The 19,916-nt window shown below is 36.1% G+C and overlaps 1 protein-coding gene across 1 annotated transcript in view; it reads right to left on the reverse strand.

The window, feature by feature from the left end:
• Positions 1-1,872: 1,872 nt before the first annotated feature.
• Positions 1,873-19,916, reverse strand: part of SCAF8 (SR-related CTD associated factor 8) — a gene marked incomplete at its 5' end in the record, with an annotated part of 87,773 nt that continues 69,729 nt past the window's right edge. Inside the window, 8 exon segments of the mRNA XM_080805713.1 lie at positions 1,873-3,996; positions 4,954-5,172; positions 7,597-7,665; positions 10,338-10,482; positions 12,065-12,198; positions 14,437-14,593; positions 16,053-16,166; positions 18,503-18,603. Of these exon segments, the coding sequence (XP_080661839.1) occupies positions 2,543-3,996; positions 4,954-5,172; positions 7,597-7,665; positions 10,338-10,482; positions 12,065-12,198; positions 14,437-14,593; positions 16,053-16,166; positions 18,503-18,603 (2,393 nt within the window). The 3' untranslated portion in view covers positions 1,873-2,542.

Here is a 19,916-nt window from a genome sequence, read left to right on the forward strand (position 1 = left end):
ACATTATTAATTTGGTGGCTAATGGAGATACTGCCTGCAGCACGTCGAACAATTTTATTGAAGTGGTTAGGTTACTCCTTGCATATTTCTAATGGCTAGCATTCTAGTGACTGTACTGGGATCAAAAGCATTAAAAACATGATCGGTCTTGTGTAGAACTTAAAGATAATTAACTTCTCTCCATTGTTTTAAAAAATGGTGAATGTAAATATCAACTTTGGAAATTCAGTATGAGGATGAATAATATCCTTTCACTTAAATACTATACTACAAAATAAGAACTAAGTGAGAACAAGTACACATAATTTTTTTCAACTATTTTCAGTGTCACACACTCCCAAGATGGGATTCTACAGTACTGACAACTGATTAGGTTAACTTTTACCACCAGAATCTTCAAAGCAGTGCAATACTTGGATATATTTTGTTTTCAAGTTTGCACATGAAGGCCCAACAGTGATAAAAAACTTGGGATCAAAGGTCATTAAAAAGTCTTACATTTTTATTGCTACTTAATCCAAGTGAATGTCACTTAATTTTAATAATGGTAAATGCAACTAAAGTAGTTTGAAATCCCAGTCAATACAAGCTCCTTAAGGACAAAGCTAATCATTCCTGAACATTAATACTTTGTACCAAGATCACAGTTTTTCCTGTTTTCCTAAGGAAAAGACTGAAACCAATTCAAATTACTGGACTGAATTACCATAGAAATAAACACCCAATTTCCACTTGTACCCACTTTTTCATGTAACAAAACAAATAATGTACTATTTCTGTTCAGAACCTATAAGAAGAAATGACTTGATTTTTTGGCCAGGAACCATCCATAAAGCTCTTACAGCTCTTTACATCATCAAGAGGTAAGCAAAAGCAATCCAATTTTAAACAGCTGGTGTGTTCTATCATTACTCTGGGCAGGCTTGACAAACGTAGCTTAAGAATTTTAGAGAAACAGAGCAAAAGATGAATAGTTGGGAATGCACAGGGAACAAAAATGTCTATTCATAGGACCAAATAAAAGTCTTCATTAGGAACCAAAAAAACACCAATGGTTTTATATATATGTATATATATGTAAAACCCAAAGGAAAAACAAACAGCAAATAAATGAAAATTAAAAGCAAAAATAAATAAATAAATAGAAAACCAATCCCCAATTTTTCTGCTACTCAGTTTACCTTGGAGGCTAATCTTAACAGTATTACCCAGAGCCTACAAGACACACGGTGGACGCTTTGTTCCTGATATATATAATATTTTTAAATCCACCAACACCTGTATACATTCTTTGCAATTAAGAAATTCACTTCAGGCAAGTGACCAGTAAGTACTTTAGTACTAGCACTATCTATGCAGAATAGCAGATATAATGTGAAACAAAGCAATGCAAGCATTCATGTGAATTTTGGCTCCATGCTAACTCTGGCTTCATGCCTAACTACATTAAAACAGAACTGCCAAACGGCCAATGCATTTCTTTACAATCATTCTTCTTTTACCTTCATAAAGGCTAAGAGTTTTGACTACAAGCATTGTCAACTAGCCAAATTTCTCTAATTTTCTATCTGATCTTGAAAAATATTTTATTATCTAAACTATCAACTATTTTTCTCTGTATGGACATAAAGACACACAGAGAAACAGAAAAATCTATGTATGACTTACACAATAAATATATACAGATATTACATACATACTAATGAGACTGCATGATTTTTATATCAAAGTACATGTTTTTCCACCACACAGTTCTTCATTGTTGTTATTAAGAGTAATAAAAAACTTCTGCAACTACTAAGCACATGCTGCTAATGATCCAGGGTTTTAAGAATTTGTAGATTAAAAAAATACAATTCCTAGAACACTGTTATCAAACAAGTAAGTTTTATTGGCATCTAAAAACAAAATTCACCCAACAATGAAACGTACTTTAATATTTATGTTGTTTTCTTTTTTTTTTTCTTTTTTCTTTTTTACTCACTGCAGTATGAGGAACAAATCACAAACACTTACTTTGGAGAAACAGAGACCATAGTGTAGATTTTACAAAATCACTTTTTAAAATCTCTGTATTGTGCTCCTCAAATATCTAGAGCCAGTCTTTGCATAAAATATCACAGCTTTGTCTATTACCTTAAAATTCTGCAGCAGCCTAAAGATATGGATAAGATATACCACCACTTGCTATTTCGAAATATATCTATTACCATATCCAACCTAATGGTAGTATCTAAAAAATTCTTTCTTCCATAGGAAGTCTCTGACAAGCTGTTATTCATTTCCTTGAAGTTAAAAGAATCTGGGGGCAACATTTATATTTTATCAGAAAAATAAAAAAATGTTTACCTACCATGTTCATATTAAGAACAATGTCTATACAAGTCAGTTGTACAATTATTTTAAGAGAAAGGTGAACATGAACATCAGATTAACTTAATTCTGGCAGACAAAAGTGAACAACTATGGTCCAGTCAGCCATTAATCTATTACAGAGAGATGACAACTTTACAAAAGGTATCTTTTACCTACTGAGTGATGATTATGTCCCCTCAGTTTCTGTGCTTTCTACCACTGGTTCACTTTCTATATCAGCAACTGTGTCACTCTTCTCCTTGTTTATTTCACTTGAAGATGTCAGTTTTTCATAAAGTTCAGGATCATTCTGTACTGGTAAAGGTGGTGGCTGGGCATGTCTCTCAGTATTTTCACCATTAACCTGAGGCACGTTATCACCTTTTCGTTGAGAAGTGGCCCCTTCAAAAAAATCAAAAACCCGAGGATGAGGAGGGGGGACCCAGGTGTTTTGAATTCTATCTCGTCCAAGACGGTTTCCATTAATTTCTCTGCAGAAATCAAAATCTCTGTCATCCCTATCCCTTTGCCTCTCCCAGGGTCTTCTGCGGTCATCAAAATCTCTGTGAACTTCTTGTCCAAATCCTCTGTTCCAAGGACCACTTCTAGGATCAAATCGATAGCTTCCAGATCGAAATCTACCTCTTTCTTCATGTAAGCCTTTTGGACCACCATAGACAGGTAGAACCCGATGTTCTCTCTCATCAAAATCTCTATGCCCCCAGGGCTTCTCTGGATTAAAGCCAAAGTGGTCTCTTCGACCAAGATGATCTATGCCTGGCCTCACAAGATTCTCTCTAATATCGACTGGAGGTCTTCCAAAATGATCCCTACCATCTAATGGAGGCCTTCCAGGACCTTCTCTTGGATCTATAGGCCGTCCAACAACTTCCCTAACATCCACCGGGGGAGGTCTACTAATGCTTTCCCTGGCTTCAATGGGAGGAAACCGGTAATCTCTATCTCCTTCCTGTTGAATGTTATCATTCCCAAGTGGTATCCTTTTTTCTGGATTAGTAACATTGTCTACACTTTGTCTTCCAGGAACTAGAAAAGGTCTTTCTGGCTGACTAAAAATATCTCCTGGAGGAAAAGGACCACGGGGTGGCGGATGAAGAGGTGAATCCAGTACTGATGGGGGAGGGATCCCCCGCTGGGGTGGAATTCCAGGCTGTATTAAAGGAAATCTTGGTCCAGGTGTCTGTGGTATTAGTCCTGGACGAATGTCTAACATTGGCATTGCAGGCATCCTTTGACTAGAGAGATTTAAAGGGGGTAAGTTTTGAGGCCCAGCTGGTGGTTGTGTTCCCAAAAGTCCAGCAGCATTTGGAACATTTGGTGGCTGTACTCCTATAAGTCCAGAATTATTAGGGATATTCGGGGGGAGCACTCCCAAAAGTCCAGAACTACTTGACACAGTTGGTGGCTGTAGTCCCAAAATTCCAGAGTTATTTAGAATATTTGGTGGCTGGGCTCCAATAATCCCAGAACTACTGGAAACATTAGATGGCCGGATTCCAATAATTTCAGAATTACTCGATACATTTGGTCTTTGGACTCCCAGAATTCCAGAATTGCTTGTCACATTTGGTGGCTGTCCTCCTAACATTGCAGGGTTACTTGGAATATCATTTGGAATCACTAAAACAGAAAGAGAAAAAATAACACACAAAAAATCATTCTGGTATAAAAGGAAACTGTATTTGTAATTACTAATGCTGTAATTAGTTAGCCTAGAGTTAATCAACGACTTGTATCCCAGAAGAATCAAGACACATTAGATATTAAGCAAAAGTTAAAATTATTAATACCATGCATTATAAAATTTAAATATTAAAACATAAGTGGGGTGTTACCTAAAAATCTTTACATGGAACATTTAAAGTTAAGGAAAAATTTCAGATATTATAGTAATTCTCCACCTTTAACAAAGATATTTCTTTTTTTTTTTTTTTTTTTAAGATTTTATTTATTTATTTGACAGACAGAAATCACAGGTAGGCAGAGAAGCAGGCAGAGAGAGAGAGGAGGAAGCAGGCTCCCTGCTGAGCAGAGTGCCCGATGCAGGGCTCGATCCCAGGACCCTGGGATCATGACCTGAACCGAAGGCAGAGGCTTTAACCCACTAAGCCATTCAGGCACCCCAACAAAGATATTTCTAAAGCACAAATTTTAATATACTAACAGTGGTGCCATGAAAGAGGACATGCTACTTTCAAATATATTTATCTTTTAGACCTAGTTGGAGAATATCGGGTAGAAGTTATTCATATATCATTCTTATCTTTCATTCTTATCTTTAAGCATACATATTTCTTGCAGTTGTATTTTCATAACAACACATTAAAGCAGTCCCAATAGATGCAAAAAAGAAGGGGTACAGGTCTAAAAAGAAAGGTGCCAAAATCTATTGCTATCCTGAACAAAAATGCCAACTTTTTTTGAGGAGAAATTCTAGGAAATAGTGATCTCTTTTTAAACACTGCAACATTTCAATATTGGTGCAGTGGTTACAGTTCATCTCAGAATTAAACACCAATATAGAGAGGCAGTGCTTATGATTTAACTATGTATTTCTGGGGAATTTATTTGTTTTACCTGATCTGGTATTTTCACCAGAAGGAATCTGGTGGTCTATAAGATGAGGTACTTTTTCTTCAGGCTCTCCTTGTTTAGTTGGAGGATTAAAAACATTTCCAGCTGGCAGAGTGGAAGTAGCAAGATTGCTGGCAACAGAACCACCTGGTAAAACAAGACCACCAAATCCAACATCTTTCACAGTTTCTGGAGTCATGGATAATGGTGGCTGCACTAAAGCTGTTTAAAGAGGGAGAAAATATATTTCAGATTTAATTAGGCAAGCAATTCATGTGCTAAGTAAGTTAAAAATATTAACCATGACCAACAATGGTCTTGCCAAAGTTTTAATGCCTTCCTGTCCCCTCTCTCCAATTGTCTGGTAAGACTACTCAGTTACCATGACATGCATGAATTCTCTTCTGATACCTCTATTTTATTTATAGTGAAAACTAACTTCTTACAGTTTGTTTCATTTATTGGCATCTATTACCTAGCACAGTATATAATAACTGATGCTCAAAACGACAAGTCATCAGAAGAGGCTAAATTACATTTGGAGACCTTTATTTTTTTAAATAAGGGAAAACAACAATTTTTGGAAATATTTTCATAAAAAATGTTGGTAAAATAAGGACCAGGACTTACAACAAAAATTCCAATAATACAAAAAAATCATAATTTACAAAAATGTCACTACACAAAATTCTGAATATACAGAAATGATTCATGCAGACTGACAAACACATACAATAATACAAATCTACTCAAATCCCCTGAAATTATAATGTACTAGGATCCTTACATTCACTACTTCTTGTCAAATGAGGTTAGAAACCCACCACATTAAGAAGAAGAGGTAAAGTGGACTACAAATAAAAAAGTATAACCCTTCCATTTTAAAGAAATGAGTAGAAAACCCAGTTGTTAAAAAACAACCAGAGGAATATAAAATCACAATTAAACCATCAGAATTTTTAGTTCAGTTTATGTCACAATACATGTGACATGGGAATGTACTTGGGAATTTTAAGAACTGTTTTATCCTCACATTTAACTCCAACTTACCTGGACACACTGTTAGCACATAACAGAACTATAAAATAGGAGTAAAACCATCCGAGATCATATATGGGAATTATGAGAATTAAACAAGACAGTGGAAGCACCTAGGAGAGTACCTGACACATGGCTGTATTTCTCTTTCTCCATTCAACTGATCCCAGATTTTCTAAAATGAATAAACTAAAGAAATAACTGGGAGATAAACTCTAGGATGAATCTCTGTGAATGCTGAATTCAGAAGTGGCTTCTGAAATCTTTTCTAATTTTTAGGAAGAATAAAGAATTCTTCCTAATGAACCAAATAATAAAAGAGAAGGCTCCTAACCCCATCTGAACGCGGAAGTAGAGACTGAGTTTACAAGGAACACGGATTATATTGTCAAGAGGTAAGTTCTCTGTTACACACACTGTCCTTACAATAAAGTCCTTTGAACCAATATTGGGACAGAAAGCTACTAAGTTCTCCAAAAACTGATGTAGTCCTCTCGAAAGGATAGAGAAACAACTATGAAAGGTCCTGCTGTCTAGAGATAAACAACTTCAAAAGGAAAAGTGAATGCAACTGTTCTAAAGTGAAACTCTATTACTCCATAAATACTAAAGAAAATGAAGGAGAAAGAGATGAAGAAGAAAGGACGAGAAAGAGGAAGAGAAATAAGAAAAAGCCTCTTCCCCTTCGGTCACCAGATATCACTGGAAATACCTATAGAATTAAACTCATTACACTGAAAAATGGCAGAGATAAGAACTTAGCATCTACCATGGTTCTCCTGTACAAATGTACCTCAAGATAACTAAATACTACTAGTTGATAAGAGAAAGGTTTTTTTAAATAGAAAAATTCTAGGTAAGAAATGTGGAAAAATAAAAAAATTCAGAAGATTGGCACTCTGCAACTAATGGAAAGTAGATTAAAAAGCAATAATGATCAATGGATAGAACCATCAGACGAAAATTCAAAGGGAAACTTTTTTAATGACCAGGTTCTGTTAACTGAATGCTCTGATCCATCTTAACACCACTGAAAGCGGGATAAGAAGAAACTGCATGGCTCCTGATATAACATAATTATCAAGTCTACAGCACCCAGCCAGTTAAACATTGTTGCTAAAAATGTTGAAGCACATTCTAAGCAAACCTTTGGTAAGAAAAAACTTACTCTGTACAGAAAAATCAGAAGACAGAGGAATAAATCTGATGCCACAAAGAAAAAAACCAAATCGATTGTTTGGAATCTTGCATACAGAAGTGACTGTTTCTTCACAAATCAAAGACACAAAAGATGAAAAAAGAAAGGGACGTTTCAGCAACACTGCTCTGTACTAAGATATTTAATACACAAAACAAACCAACCACACAACTCTTTGGGGACTCTTTGAATTGTGACTAAAACCAATTTTAAATGCCATTTTGAGACAACATAGCAAATTTGAATACAGAATGACTGTCCTATAATAATGTTAATTTTTTTGAAATCACTTAATAAAAAAAGTATTTGTCTAAAATTTTCATAATAAAAAAAGTAGTAATTCATAAGAATGAGAGTCAATAGGTTAACACTACCATGAATAAAGAAAATTCCCCAAGTAGAAAACTCACATGTTGGTACTACTGGTGGAATGGCGGGTGGTGGTACAACAGGTGGTGGAACTGGAGGTGGCATGAAACCTACATGGGGGAAAAAAAGACCAAAAATAAAATAGCAGAAGAGTTACTTCTTTCAACTCAAAGATTTCAACAGCTATAAATGAAATTCTACATTCTTAAAAAGTCTTCCATTACTATGACCTTACATTTGTGAATATATTTTCCATCTAAAAAATCACTTTTAGGGGTGCCTGGGTGGCTCAGTTGGTTGGGCAGCTGACTCTTGATTTTGGCTGGGGTCATGTTCTTGGGGTGGAGGGATCAAGCCCTGCATCTGGCTCCACACTCAGCAGGGAGTCTGCTTAAGATTCTCTCACCCTCTCCTTCTGCCCCACACTCACACGCATACTTCTCTCTAAAATAAATAAATCTTTTCTAAAAAGTCACTTTTATAGACACTACCTAAGTGAAACACAGAGATCCTTATCATGATCATGTCCTATTTATCTACTTGTGTGTGTAAGTCCTGTCACACTCTCTATGATGCTATAAAATCAAAGTTTAGTATGAGCCAGGCAACTTGTTTTGTATGTTAGGCACAATGATTGCATGGGGAGTTAAGTACTATATGTCATGCTGTTGATAACACTATATGCAATAATGTCATCTGTAAAATGTGCTATTGTATTTCTTTGATTTATATGCTATTTACTAGATCAAAATATTTTCATTAACCTTGAATGTTACTATATTATTTTTTGAGCACTGAAATAAACCTTCAATTTAATATTGTTTAATAATTTTAAATGTCAAATGATCAAACTATAAATCTGTTTCCTTGCATTGTTAAGATACAGAGCTACCATTAAACTTAATTTAAAAACAGTCGCTAATGGGGCATCTGCATGGCTCAGTCAGTTAAGTGTCTGACTTCTGGTCTTGGTGCAAGTCATGTTCTCATGGGTTGTAAGACCAAGCCCCATGTCAGGCTCCATGCTCTGCAGGGAGTCTGCTTGAAGATTCTCTCCCTCTGCCCCTCCCCGGGGCTCACTGCCCCCCCACCAAATAAAACTTTGAAGAAAAATAACAAAAAAACCCCACAACAAACCAGTGGCTAAAAATAACGGGAAAATAAAGATAATTCAACAAATGAATGCTAGGCAATGACTTTACAAAGTCCATGTGGTATGGCTTTTGAAATAATCCTTTAAAAATGATCTTCTGAAAGAGTGCCTGGGTGGTGGAGTTAGTAAAGCACCCGACCCCTGGTTCTGGCTCAGATCATGATCTCAAGGTTGTAAAATCACCACGTCCAGTTTTGCACTCCATGTGCAGTATCCGAGTCTTTCTCCCCTACTCCCTCTGCCCCTCCCCCAGCTTTCTCTCTTTCTAAAATTAATCTTAAGAATTATCTTCTGAAAAATTTTAATTCAGATCCCACATTTTAATTGATTCCGTATCTGACAAAATAATTTTCCAATCTTTAACATGTAAGATAAAATAAGTTCTGCATCAAAAAAAAAGTTCTGCATCAATTTCAAATTGTGTATTTAATTACAATGTGAAAATTTTGTTTTAAGACAAATAAATTACAACCATTCTGAGATAATGTTGACAGTTTTTAGGAATTCTGTTCAATTGGTAAAAACTTAAATTACAGAAATCAAAGTACTTCTTTTCTTACAATATGTGAAGAGTTCATGAAGTTCAAAGAAAGATAAATATAACTTTGAAAAACAATGTCTATCATTTGATCCCTGTGCCTCTCCCTCATTCTTCTAACCTCCCATGGTCTAAAACTTAGAGTTCCATCCCTAAGCTATATAAGCTATTGCTATTATTTATATTTAATTGATGTGTGTTGAGTAATCTATAGCTTCTAAACTAGAAATGCTGACTCAATGAGCTTTTATCAAAAATTTATAAGGTCAAAAAAAGTATTACAAATTCAATCAGCATTTTTAGATAGATTTCTTATGTCAAAATGAAAACTATGATTTTTAGGAGGAATAGTCTATATATAAATTTAATGCATACTTCCTGATGAATGGGTGATAACCACAGAGAATTCTGATTAAGAAAAATTCAACATAAATTTTAAATTATTTTAAAAATATTTCAATGCTTTTACAGGATTCCATTTTTTTCTCTGTCAGTGCTGGTCCTTCAACCATCTGCATCACCTGGGAACTTGTCAGAAATACAACTGTCTTGCCCCACCTCAGGTTAGTGAAGCAAAAGGAGGCCAGGACCAGCACACTTTGTTTTTACTATGCCCTCCAAGTCATCTCTATGTATGCTAAGATTTGAGAACTGATGCTCTATAGCATCTTAACCTGGAAACATAACAATTTGGATGATATTGTGGAGCACCTGGCTGGCTCAGTCGACAGAACATGTGACTTGATCTTGGTGTTATGAGTTCAAGCCCCACACTGGGTGTAGGGTTTACTTAAGGAAAATAAATTTAAAAAAATTTTTTTCTAAATGAATGAATGAATGAATGAACGATATTCTAAGCAGAGTACACATAAGATGAAAATTCCTGGGGTGCCTGGGTGGCCCAGTCACTTAAGCATCTGCCTTCAGCTCAGGCCAACATCTCAGGGGCCTGGGATTGAGCCCATGTTGGGCTCCCTGATCAGTGGGGAGACTGCTTCTCTCCTTTTCCACTGCCCCCCCCCCCCCCACTGCTCATGTTCTTTCTCTCTCTCAAGTAAATAAAATAAAATAAAAAGATGAAAACTCCTTACCAGGAGGTGGCTGTGAAGGGTTGAAACTCGCTCGCAGAAAAGGTGGTGGAGGGATTGGACTGAATCCAGGAGGAGGAACCGGCATTGAGACAGGAAATGCTGGTGGAACTAAACTAACTGCAGGCACCGCTGGCGCTACCGGAATCTTTTATGGATAGAAAATAAAAAGAACATAATCACTTTATCCATCAGCAATGATTACATCTTGGAACAACTAAAGATAAACAATTTCTATTTCTAAGAGAGATAACAAATACCATTATATTAAGTTGTTTTGTTATTTTCCTTCTTGCATACTTATAATTGACTCTAACTTGGGGTAGAAGCAAGGCAGTATTATTCAACAGACAGTATACATGGAGACTGGAATCCATCTTACATTAAAATGATGTAAAGTAATGGGCACCTGCCTGAAAAGTGAGTATCATGATCAATTTTAAACTGTCACCTCCCACTAAGTTTATAATACCCAGCCATGGTATGCAACCTAACCAGTAGGAAACATGTCAGTAACAGTTTTAAAATGGTGGGAACTTCTCCTAAGTTTATTTTCTACTCCTAGCAAAGGTATTCTCTACTCATCCTAGGGACAATAATACCTAAATATTTACTTGTGCTATGGGTGTACCTCTTTCCTAAATTTCATATTATCAATGGTCTATTCAACTTCATTGTCTGAAAAACACTCCAAATGTCACTTACACAAAACTGAACTCCCAAATGTCTTTCCCATTCTCAGGTAAGGATAGCTTTATCTTTCCAATTTCTCAAACCAAAAACCTTACCTCTTCTCTTTCTCACAAAAGTCTCATCATGCCACAAAATCAACACACCATCACATAACCCCTAATTATCTGACCATTTCTCATTCTCTCCATGGCCATCAGTCTATGTATCAGTCCACCATCAGCTCTCATCTGGATTGCTGCAACTGTCTCTTCACTGGTCTCCCTACTTTTATTAATGCCCACTAGTTTATTCTCAAAATAGGAGCCAGTGCAAATCCTTTAAAACCAGATCTTTTAAAACCTTTAAAGCCAGATCAAGTCACTCCTTTCCTCGAATTCCTCCAATAATGCTCCATCTCAGAGTGAAAACCAAAGTCCTTCTAGAGTTCTCCCTCCCACTAAGTTGCCTCTCATTCACTACACTTCTGGCCTACTTGCTATTCCTGGAACACACCTGGCCTAGGGCCACCTTTGCACTGGCTGTTCCCTCTGCACAGAGCGCTCTTCCTCAGGTAGCCACATGGTTAATTCCCTCAGCAACTTTGAGTCACCATGCAAACATCACATTCTCGAGTCTGCTCTGACCATTCTATTCACAATCATAAGCACTTATCCAGGCACTCCTAATAACCCTCATAGTCTCTTTTCCTTCCACAGTATCTCACAAAATCACTTATTTTACATTTTCTATCTCCCTTATTGAAAACAAAAGCTGCATAAGGACAGGGGTTTACATGGTTTTCTTTCCACTGATGTAGCCTTATCCCAGGTGCCTTGAACAGTGAATGTCATAGAAGCAGACCATGGATAAATACTTGTACAATAAATAAACATTTACATATAAATGACACCATTAAAAAAAATTTTCCCCAAAATTATTTGACGAAACTAATTTATTCTATTTTGGACAACTTCCTTCAAGTTTTATAAAGTAAATATAGGAGTAAAAACAGAAATGTAAAACAACACATTAACAATAACAAAACACCCAGCACTAACCTGTAACATAGCAACAGGTGGAGGAAAAACCTCTGCCTGGGTTGTGACCACTGTCTCCTTTTCAACTGGAGTTGGGCTCTGAGTTGTCTGGACCGTCTCTTTAACGGGTTCTGAGCTTTTGACAGTTTCCCACTCTAAACAAAATATTTGGAAATTGATTTCCTCTGGATAGGTGCAAAGTGCAAAATTTTCATTTTATTTCTACATATACATTTATTTCATCTCCACATCCTTCATCTACTTTGGCAGATCTTTAAGATGTGTCCACAACTATAGGTGCCAGGTAAGTCTGATAAGAATACTAAGGAGTCCAAAGAAGCATGACACAAGACACAAATGAAAGATACTAAAATAATTAGAAGATATCATAGATATTATCTCAAAGGCTGTCTGATACAGGAGGATCAAATCTTACTCTATATTGTGTCACAAGGTACAAGGGGAGACCAAGAAGGAAAAGTATTAACCCAATAAAGAAAAATCTTTCTGAAAACACAACTATGCAAAAATAGAAAAAAGAAGCTCATGGTTCTTCCAATGGTTCTCCACCACCCTCAGAGTAAAGATCGAAGTCATTATAATGACTAATAAGAGTTTAATATGACTCTGTCTTCTGTACACCTGACTTTATTCCTACTCCTCATTCCTTGCTAACTTCGCTCAAAGCATACCGGTCTCATAATTTTTGAACAGACTTTGCACATACTGTTCCCTTTCTATAGAATGCTTTCTCCAGAGAGCTGTACATCTCACTCCTTCAAATATCACTCTCTCCATTACATCTTTTTCACGTAAAACTGCAACAGCTCCACACCCATACTGTCCTCTTTTCCGATTTTCCTTCTTAGAACTTAGCATCCTAGAAATATTATAGAGTTTATCTATTTTGTTTATTGTCTGTTTCTTTCCACTGGAAACACAGGTTGGCAAACTTTCCCTATACTAAGTATTTTAGACTTTCCGGGCACATGCTCTCTGTTGCAACTATTCAACTGCTATTGAAAAAAAAAAAAGTCATATAAAATATAAACACAACTGAGTATGGTTTCAATGAAACCCTAGAGAAGAGCTTGAAGGCAGGATTTGGCCCATGGGCTACTGACTGTCAACCTCTGTACTACAATGTGCACTCCAGGAGAGGAAGGATTTTTGTCTGTCTCACTGATATAATCCCAGTTCCTAAAATCATGGCTGGCAAACAATAGGAACTAAAATATTTACTGAATGAGTAAGTGTTTAGGAGAAATACTCATCAAAAAAAAAAAAAAAAGACTGACAAGAAGAAAAGCACTGAAAAAATGTTTGAAAATATTTGCACTGGCCTAAGAATGAAAGTTAGCTAGCTTACTTTGGTAAAAGAGCTAAGATTGAAGAAATAAGCTATATACCACATTTCAATCATTTTCCAAGTATCCATTTTAAGATTTCTTACTGGTTATAAATGCTAACTATTTTGTCAATTTATAACTGGTATTTTAATTTTTATTTTATTTTATTTTATTTTTTTGTCAGAAAGAGTGAGCACAGGCAGAGTGGCAGGCAGAGGCAGACGGAGAAGCAGGCTCCCCGCTGAGCAAGGAGCCCGATGTGGGACTCGATCCCAGGACACTAGGATCATGACCTGAGCCGAAGGCAGCCGCTCAACCAACTGAGCCACCCAGGCGTCCCTATAACTGGTATTTTTAAAAATAAAAACACAAATTTAAAAAAATAGGCCAGATGATCATTTGGTTCTAAGCATTCTAGAACTGCATGAACTGGAAGTACAGCTCTCTAAACTAAGATTCTATTCCTGCCATTCACAACATGGATACTAACCAAAATAATCTACAAGTCCTTCAAAGAAACTTCTTACGTTCCCAGTTCTTATTTAAACTCAAGTAATTGAAATATTTAATTTAAAAGTCTCTACAGGAGCGCCTGGGTGACTCAGTCATTAAGCATGAGCCTAGAGTCCTGGGACTGAGCCCGCATCCGGCTCCCTGCTTAGCAGGAAGCCTGCTTCTCCCTCTCCCACTCCCCCTGCTTGTGTTCGCTCTCTTGCTCTCTCTGTTAAATTAAAAAAAAAAAAAAAAAAAAAGTCTCCATATACATAACTCATTCTCTGAAACAGCAGAACTTTTTAAAAGACATACAGGAAAAATGCTACATTTACAGACTTCTAAAACACTATACTTTGACATTTAGGAAATAAGACACATTAAGCATATATACTGGAAATGGCAGTGTTTTGTTTTTCTTTTCCTCCTTTTGGGGCATAGAATCCAGGAAATAAAATAAGCACAGTTCACCTTATCATGCACAACTCTCATCAATTACAACTTTTTAAGCATAGTTTTTTTAAACAATAAAACTACCCTTAGTGTTCTTACCAGTATTTACAGTTTCCTGGTCAATCATGCCTCCTTCTGCAAAACCTTCCAAATCATCCACTTTAACTTTCTCCCATGGTATATATGTAACTCCAAGATCCACATCCCAGAATTGTTTATATTCTGTTTTTACGCCTTTGTTTAAAGCCCAAGCAATCTATTAGGAATGAAGAGAAGAAAACAGAAAGTTCAGGTATACAGTAAAAACCAAATAAAATGTTCAAAATTATATGCAAACAACGTAAATACAAATAAAATATTTGGACAGGGATGCCTGGGTGGCTCAGTCGGTTAAGCAGCTGCCTTCGCTTTGGGTCATGATCCTAGCATCCTAGGATTGAGCTCCACATCAGGCTCCTTGCTCGGCAGGGAGCCTGCTTCTCCCTCTGCCTCTGCCTGCCACTTTGCCTGCCTGTGCCCTCTGTCTTTCTCTGACAAATAAATAAAATCTTTAAAAAAATAAAAAAATAGGTAGACAAGCAAAGCATCACTTGATGCTAGAAAACTAAGAGTAGCCAAGTTTTTCCATGTATCTCCTGTTTTTGTTTTTAAAATAAAGCCTGCATTAGATAGCAACAGCATTTATAACAGGATTTATTTCCACATTTTACTAAAACTAAAACACACACTTCCAAAACAATCCAAATCTACTTTTCACCATAAAAATGTCAACCTACATTAGCAATAATTAGAGTAGTTATCATAATTTAAACAGTATCTTGGTAGTCTAGGAAAGGAGACACTTCACACAGAGGAAACTCTCTGCCATGAAATGACAAAACACTGCCTACCTTAGAAGTATTTTTTTTTTTAAGTTTTTAACTCAGTTGCAGAAACTGGCAGAATAAATTATCTTCAAGTGCAGAAATAAAATGTAAATTAGTCACAAGAAGTAAAAATAAACAATAAATATACAATATACAAATAAACATATACAATATGTTTGAAATGTTTGAAATATACAATAATATATTTATATGCAATAATATGTTTGAAATATACAATAAACACTCAGTTTAAAGATTAAGAGGAAAACAAAAATATATTTATTAATAAACCCTTCACAGTGGCCTGGGTTGTACAACATAAGATGTTAAAAAGGAGGAAATAGTAATATACTTAAGAGGTATAAATTAGGAAGCATTAGGAGAAAGTAGTGAATAAAAGGTAAGCTTATTGGGGTGTCTGGCTGGCTCAGCTGGTGGGGCATGCAACTCTTGATCTCAAGGTTATAGGTTTGAGCCCCATACACTGGGTGTGGAGGTCACTTAAAAATGAAAGAAAGAAAGGAAAAGAAAAGAGAAGAGAGGAGAGGAAAGGAAAGAGAAGGAAGAGAAAAGAAAAAAAGAAAAGGAAAAAGAATTTGTAAAGAAAGTTCTACTCATAAAATGGTGCCCTGGTTGAACAAGAGAACTATAAGTGTGATTTCAAAGAATCATCTGACTAAAGTTTTAGTTACTATTTTACCTATTTCTAATTCTATAACTCAACAATGCTGGAATAATAAGCTTTTCTAGAGGTTTCTCCTTAACATTAAAAAAGAAGATGTATCAAATACAGGAACATTCTAACAATCCAATGAAAGAAGAACATGGGTCCCTCCCCTCCAATCTCACCTTAATGACCTTGGACCCAATTTTATATGATCCGGAACTAAGTTTCTGAAGAGCCCGAAAAGCATCTTGTCGATGAACCATGCAGACGTAAGCACAGCCCCTGGGAGGAATCATCTATTAAAAAAATTTTTTTCTTTAGAAAGAGTAAACGTGAAGGCATTCATTCTGACATTATTTTATGGTTTTAACGAAACAGATCACTTAGACTATTAAGACTCAATGGTTTTTCCCTTTTCTTTCTTTGGCTGTTTATTGGTATAATCCATGTATAACTAATTACTTAGTTTAAAAAGAATTCAAAATTTGGTTGGGTCTCACTCTACGTCATAACATAAGCAAAATCGTGAATATCATATGTCAATCAAAGTTTGTCTAATACACAATAAATACTAGAACAAAAAATGTAAAAAAGAAATGTATACAATACAACCAGATAAACCAATATTGCATGGCCAACATATTTGAAAGCATATAATTTATCCAAATAAGTGAAAGTATTTCAATTTTTCCAAGTGTCATACTGAGTAACGTGAGAAAGATTTTTGTTTGGGGGAAGTATCTTATCCTTAATATAAAATCTATAATCTACAAGGAATGGTGACACTAAAGCTTCACTATACAAAACTTAATTCTGCCCAAGTGCTTCTGGACAAAGCTTTTAACACAAATAAGAAAAGAGCCTTAGTGTTTTCACTTTCACTCAGAGTTCACTTGAAGCTAGTTTCCAAAACTTGAATACCAACCTTCTCAAAAAAGAAGTCTAACCCCCTACACATTTCTTTCTCTTCTGCAATATAGACCCAACTCTTATCAATGCACTAAAAAATTGTCTTCCAGCTTACTAATGACCCCCTAAGCGCTAAATCGAATGGACTTTTTACTCAGTCCTCAAACTCCCCCCAAACCAAGTGAAAGGTTTACAAATTTTTCATCAAATTTTCAAATTCTGGATTTTATCATTAGCCATTCAATACCTTTCAGTTCACAAAATAACTCAGTACCTACTATTTGTAAGTACTATGCTCTTAAAAGGTGATACAGAAGAGGAAAACTAATGCCCAAATGACTACAGAACAACAAAGGCCAAAAATGTCACAAGTAATAGGACAATCCAAATGCTGCTTGGATTCAGGATCCATCCTGAGCAGTGATTCCTGACTTTGCATTAGAATCACCTTGTAAACTGTGGCACTTTCATAAGAATCTAAAGACACTGATCTTGGGCATCCCTAGTCTTTCAACTGTCAACACATTTCTGACGTCTCAGGTAGGGGAAAATAAGAAAAAAAATTCAGAGGTTATATGATCAATCAAGGACTCTGGCAGACAGTTTATGTTTTGACAGATGAAGTTTTAAAAGACAAAAGAGTAAGAAAAGCCCACAGCATACTCATAGTGTAGGGAGAGGAATATAAAACTCCCAAGTTGAAACACTCAACCAATCAACTATTTATTGTCTGTGCAACTCAGGCAAATCACTGAGTTTCCTCACTGGTAAAAAGCAACGGGAATTACTTAAGCAGCTTCTTGTGAGGTTCCAATGAGATCATGTATGGTTGAAAGTAGTATACGAAATGGTCAAACAATTCAATGAAGAGTGCTCTTATATAATAAGGAAAAGTTAAGTTTGGTCATGTAAGGATCTAAGATTAGAAAGGAAAAGCAGCCAATTTCCTGGTAAAAAATGATGAAAGTCCAACAGAGAAAAGTTTAACAACAGTGAATAAAATCATAGGGTTAATGAATTAGGATTCTGAAACAAATTTCTACAAAACATTCCATGACTTAGTTTTAGCCCTGGGCGGTGGGGGTGGGGAAACAGACCTTCTGGAAGAAGAAAATGCTCAAAGGAGACTGGATGGAGCAAAAGTGCTGAAAAAAATCAAGCTGAGGAGTGAAAGAGTTGTGGTCAAGTTCAAAGTCAAAAGACAAAGACAGATTTTCTTGTCACAGTTTTTCTCTCTCCTCTTGAGAGAGGGAGAGATGGTGAGAGGAGCAAGGGGACTGGTAAAAAGACTGGGACCCCAAGTCCTATTGTGTCTCCACTACAATCTATGTGCTCATGTGTAGGTGATTACAACTCTCTGGGACTCCGTTTCCTCATTTTCATTACGAAAAAAGGGGCGTGTGTAATTAAAAGAGGTCACAGATACGGTTTCTGTTAACCCGAACACTAGATGCCTTTAGGAACCAAGTGCTAGCTATACTGCTATAACACCCCTAAGAACACTTCGTTAGAATTCCACTAAAAAAGAAAAATTAATTAAGGAGAATAACAGGAGCAGAAATAAACACAGAAATGATTAAAGTCAAATAATCCTTATAAGGATGTGCATTACTTAAGGCAGATACTCTACTGGGCTCATTAGGAACCAAAGTGACTCTGTGACTGATAATCCTCTATATGTGTATTTTTAACCTTAAACTATCATGGAAGAGGTGATACTTACATTAATGGATTCAATTTGTCCAAACTCTTCAAACAGATTGGTTAAATCTTGCTGGGTCGCCTTCTTATCCACCTGACCAACCCACAAAGTAGTACTACATACTGTCAAGACATTAAAGAGACAAATGACCTAAATCACACAGACACAGCTATTTCTTCCAATCAGCTGAAGAAAAAGCACTAATAAATAAGATTTAAGATGGATATTTAAAGCACTTAGGTGACATTTTTATCTGTTATGCTTAAAATGAACTAAAATCTCAGATGTTCATTCACACCTACTGCAAATTCAACCTCTTGTGTGTTACCTGATCTCAAGCTTGGCTGCATACTTTAATCACCTATGGATACCTGGGTCTTACCCTAAAAGATGAAGGGCTATGGGGTACAACAGGTTGGAAACTGGGAATTTAAAATTCTGTAGGTAATTTTAATATGCAACAAAGCCAAAAAAACACTTTTCACTACAATCCTATCTCTGCACCTTTACTCCTTTGTGATGGAATGATTAAGTGGATGTTTCTTCCTAATCAACAGTTAAATCTGAAAACAGCACCTTATCCTTAAATAATGTGCACAGAGATACACAGGGGAAAAGGCTAAATTTGAACTCCTTGTTTTCATGAAAAACTTAAAAGATATTTTAACTGCAGGAAGTACTTCCCTTTAACAAACACACCTACACATAAGACCTGTCGCCTACTTTAAGCTGTACAGTTCATGACTCCATGAACATTTTCTTTTCCCGAAAACACTTGCAAAATATTAACAACAGCTGATACATTTGTGGAGTTTAGTAAATCTAGATTTACATCAATGTCATTTTTAAAGACAAAGTTTCCATCCTTTTGATGATCTTTTATCTATTATGGGGCAGGCCTCCAGCAGGTTTTTTTCTAGAGCTAATTTAACCCCACACTAGTGACTACTGCAAGATCTCTACAGAACGAAAGGTTTTTCAACCAGGTTTCTCTACTCCAGCTGGTTTTAACTCAAAGGTCTTCCAGACCTGTGTTAGTTTTAAGAATCATTCAACCAGGGCGCCTGGGTGGCTCAGTGGGTTAAAGCCTCTGCCTTCGGCTCGGGCCATGATTCCAGGGTCCTGGGATCCACCCCCATATCGGGCTCTCTGCTCAGCAGGGAGCCTGCTTCCTCCTCTCTCTCTCTTTGCCTGCCTCTCTGCCTACTTGTGATCTCTATCTGTCAAATAAATAAATAAAATCTTAAAAAAAAAAAAAAAAAGAATCATTCAACCAACAGATTCACTGGTAATGTTCTTACCCTAATTTGTTCTTTGCCTCACACAGTCTCACCCTATGTACATATAATTTAATATTCAACCAAAGTCTCAAGGCACAATATATTAGTTTTACTCTATTGCTGTAACAAAATACCACAAACTTAGTAGCTTAGAA

Source organism: Martes martes, assembly GCF_963455335.1.
Source record: "Martes martes genome assembly, chromosome: 6".
Taxonomy (NCBI): domain Eukaryota; kingdom Metazoa; phylum Chordata; class Mammalia; order Carnivora; family Mustelidae; genus Martes; species Martes martes.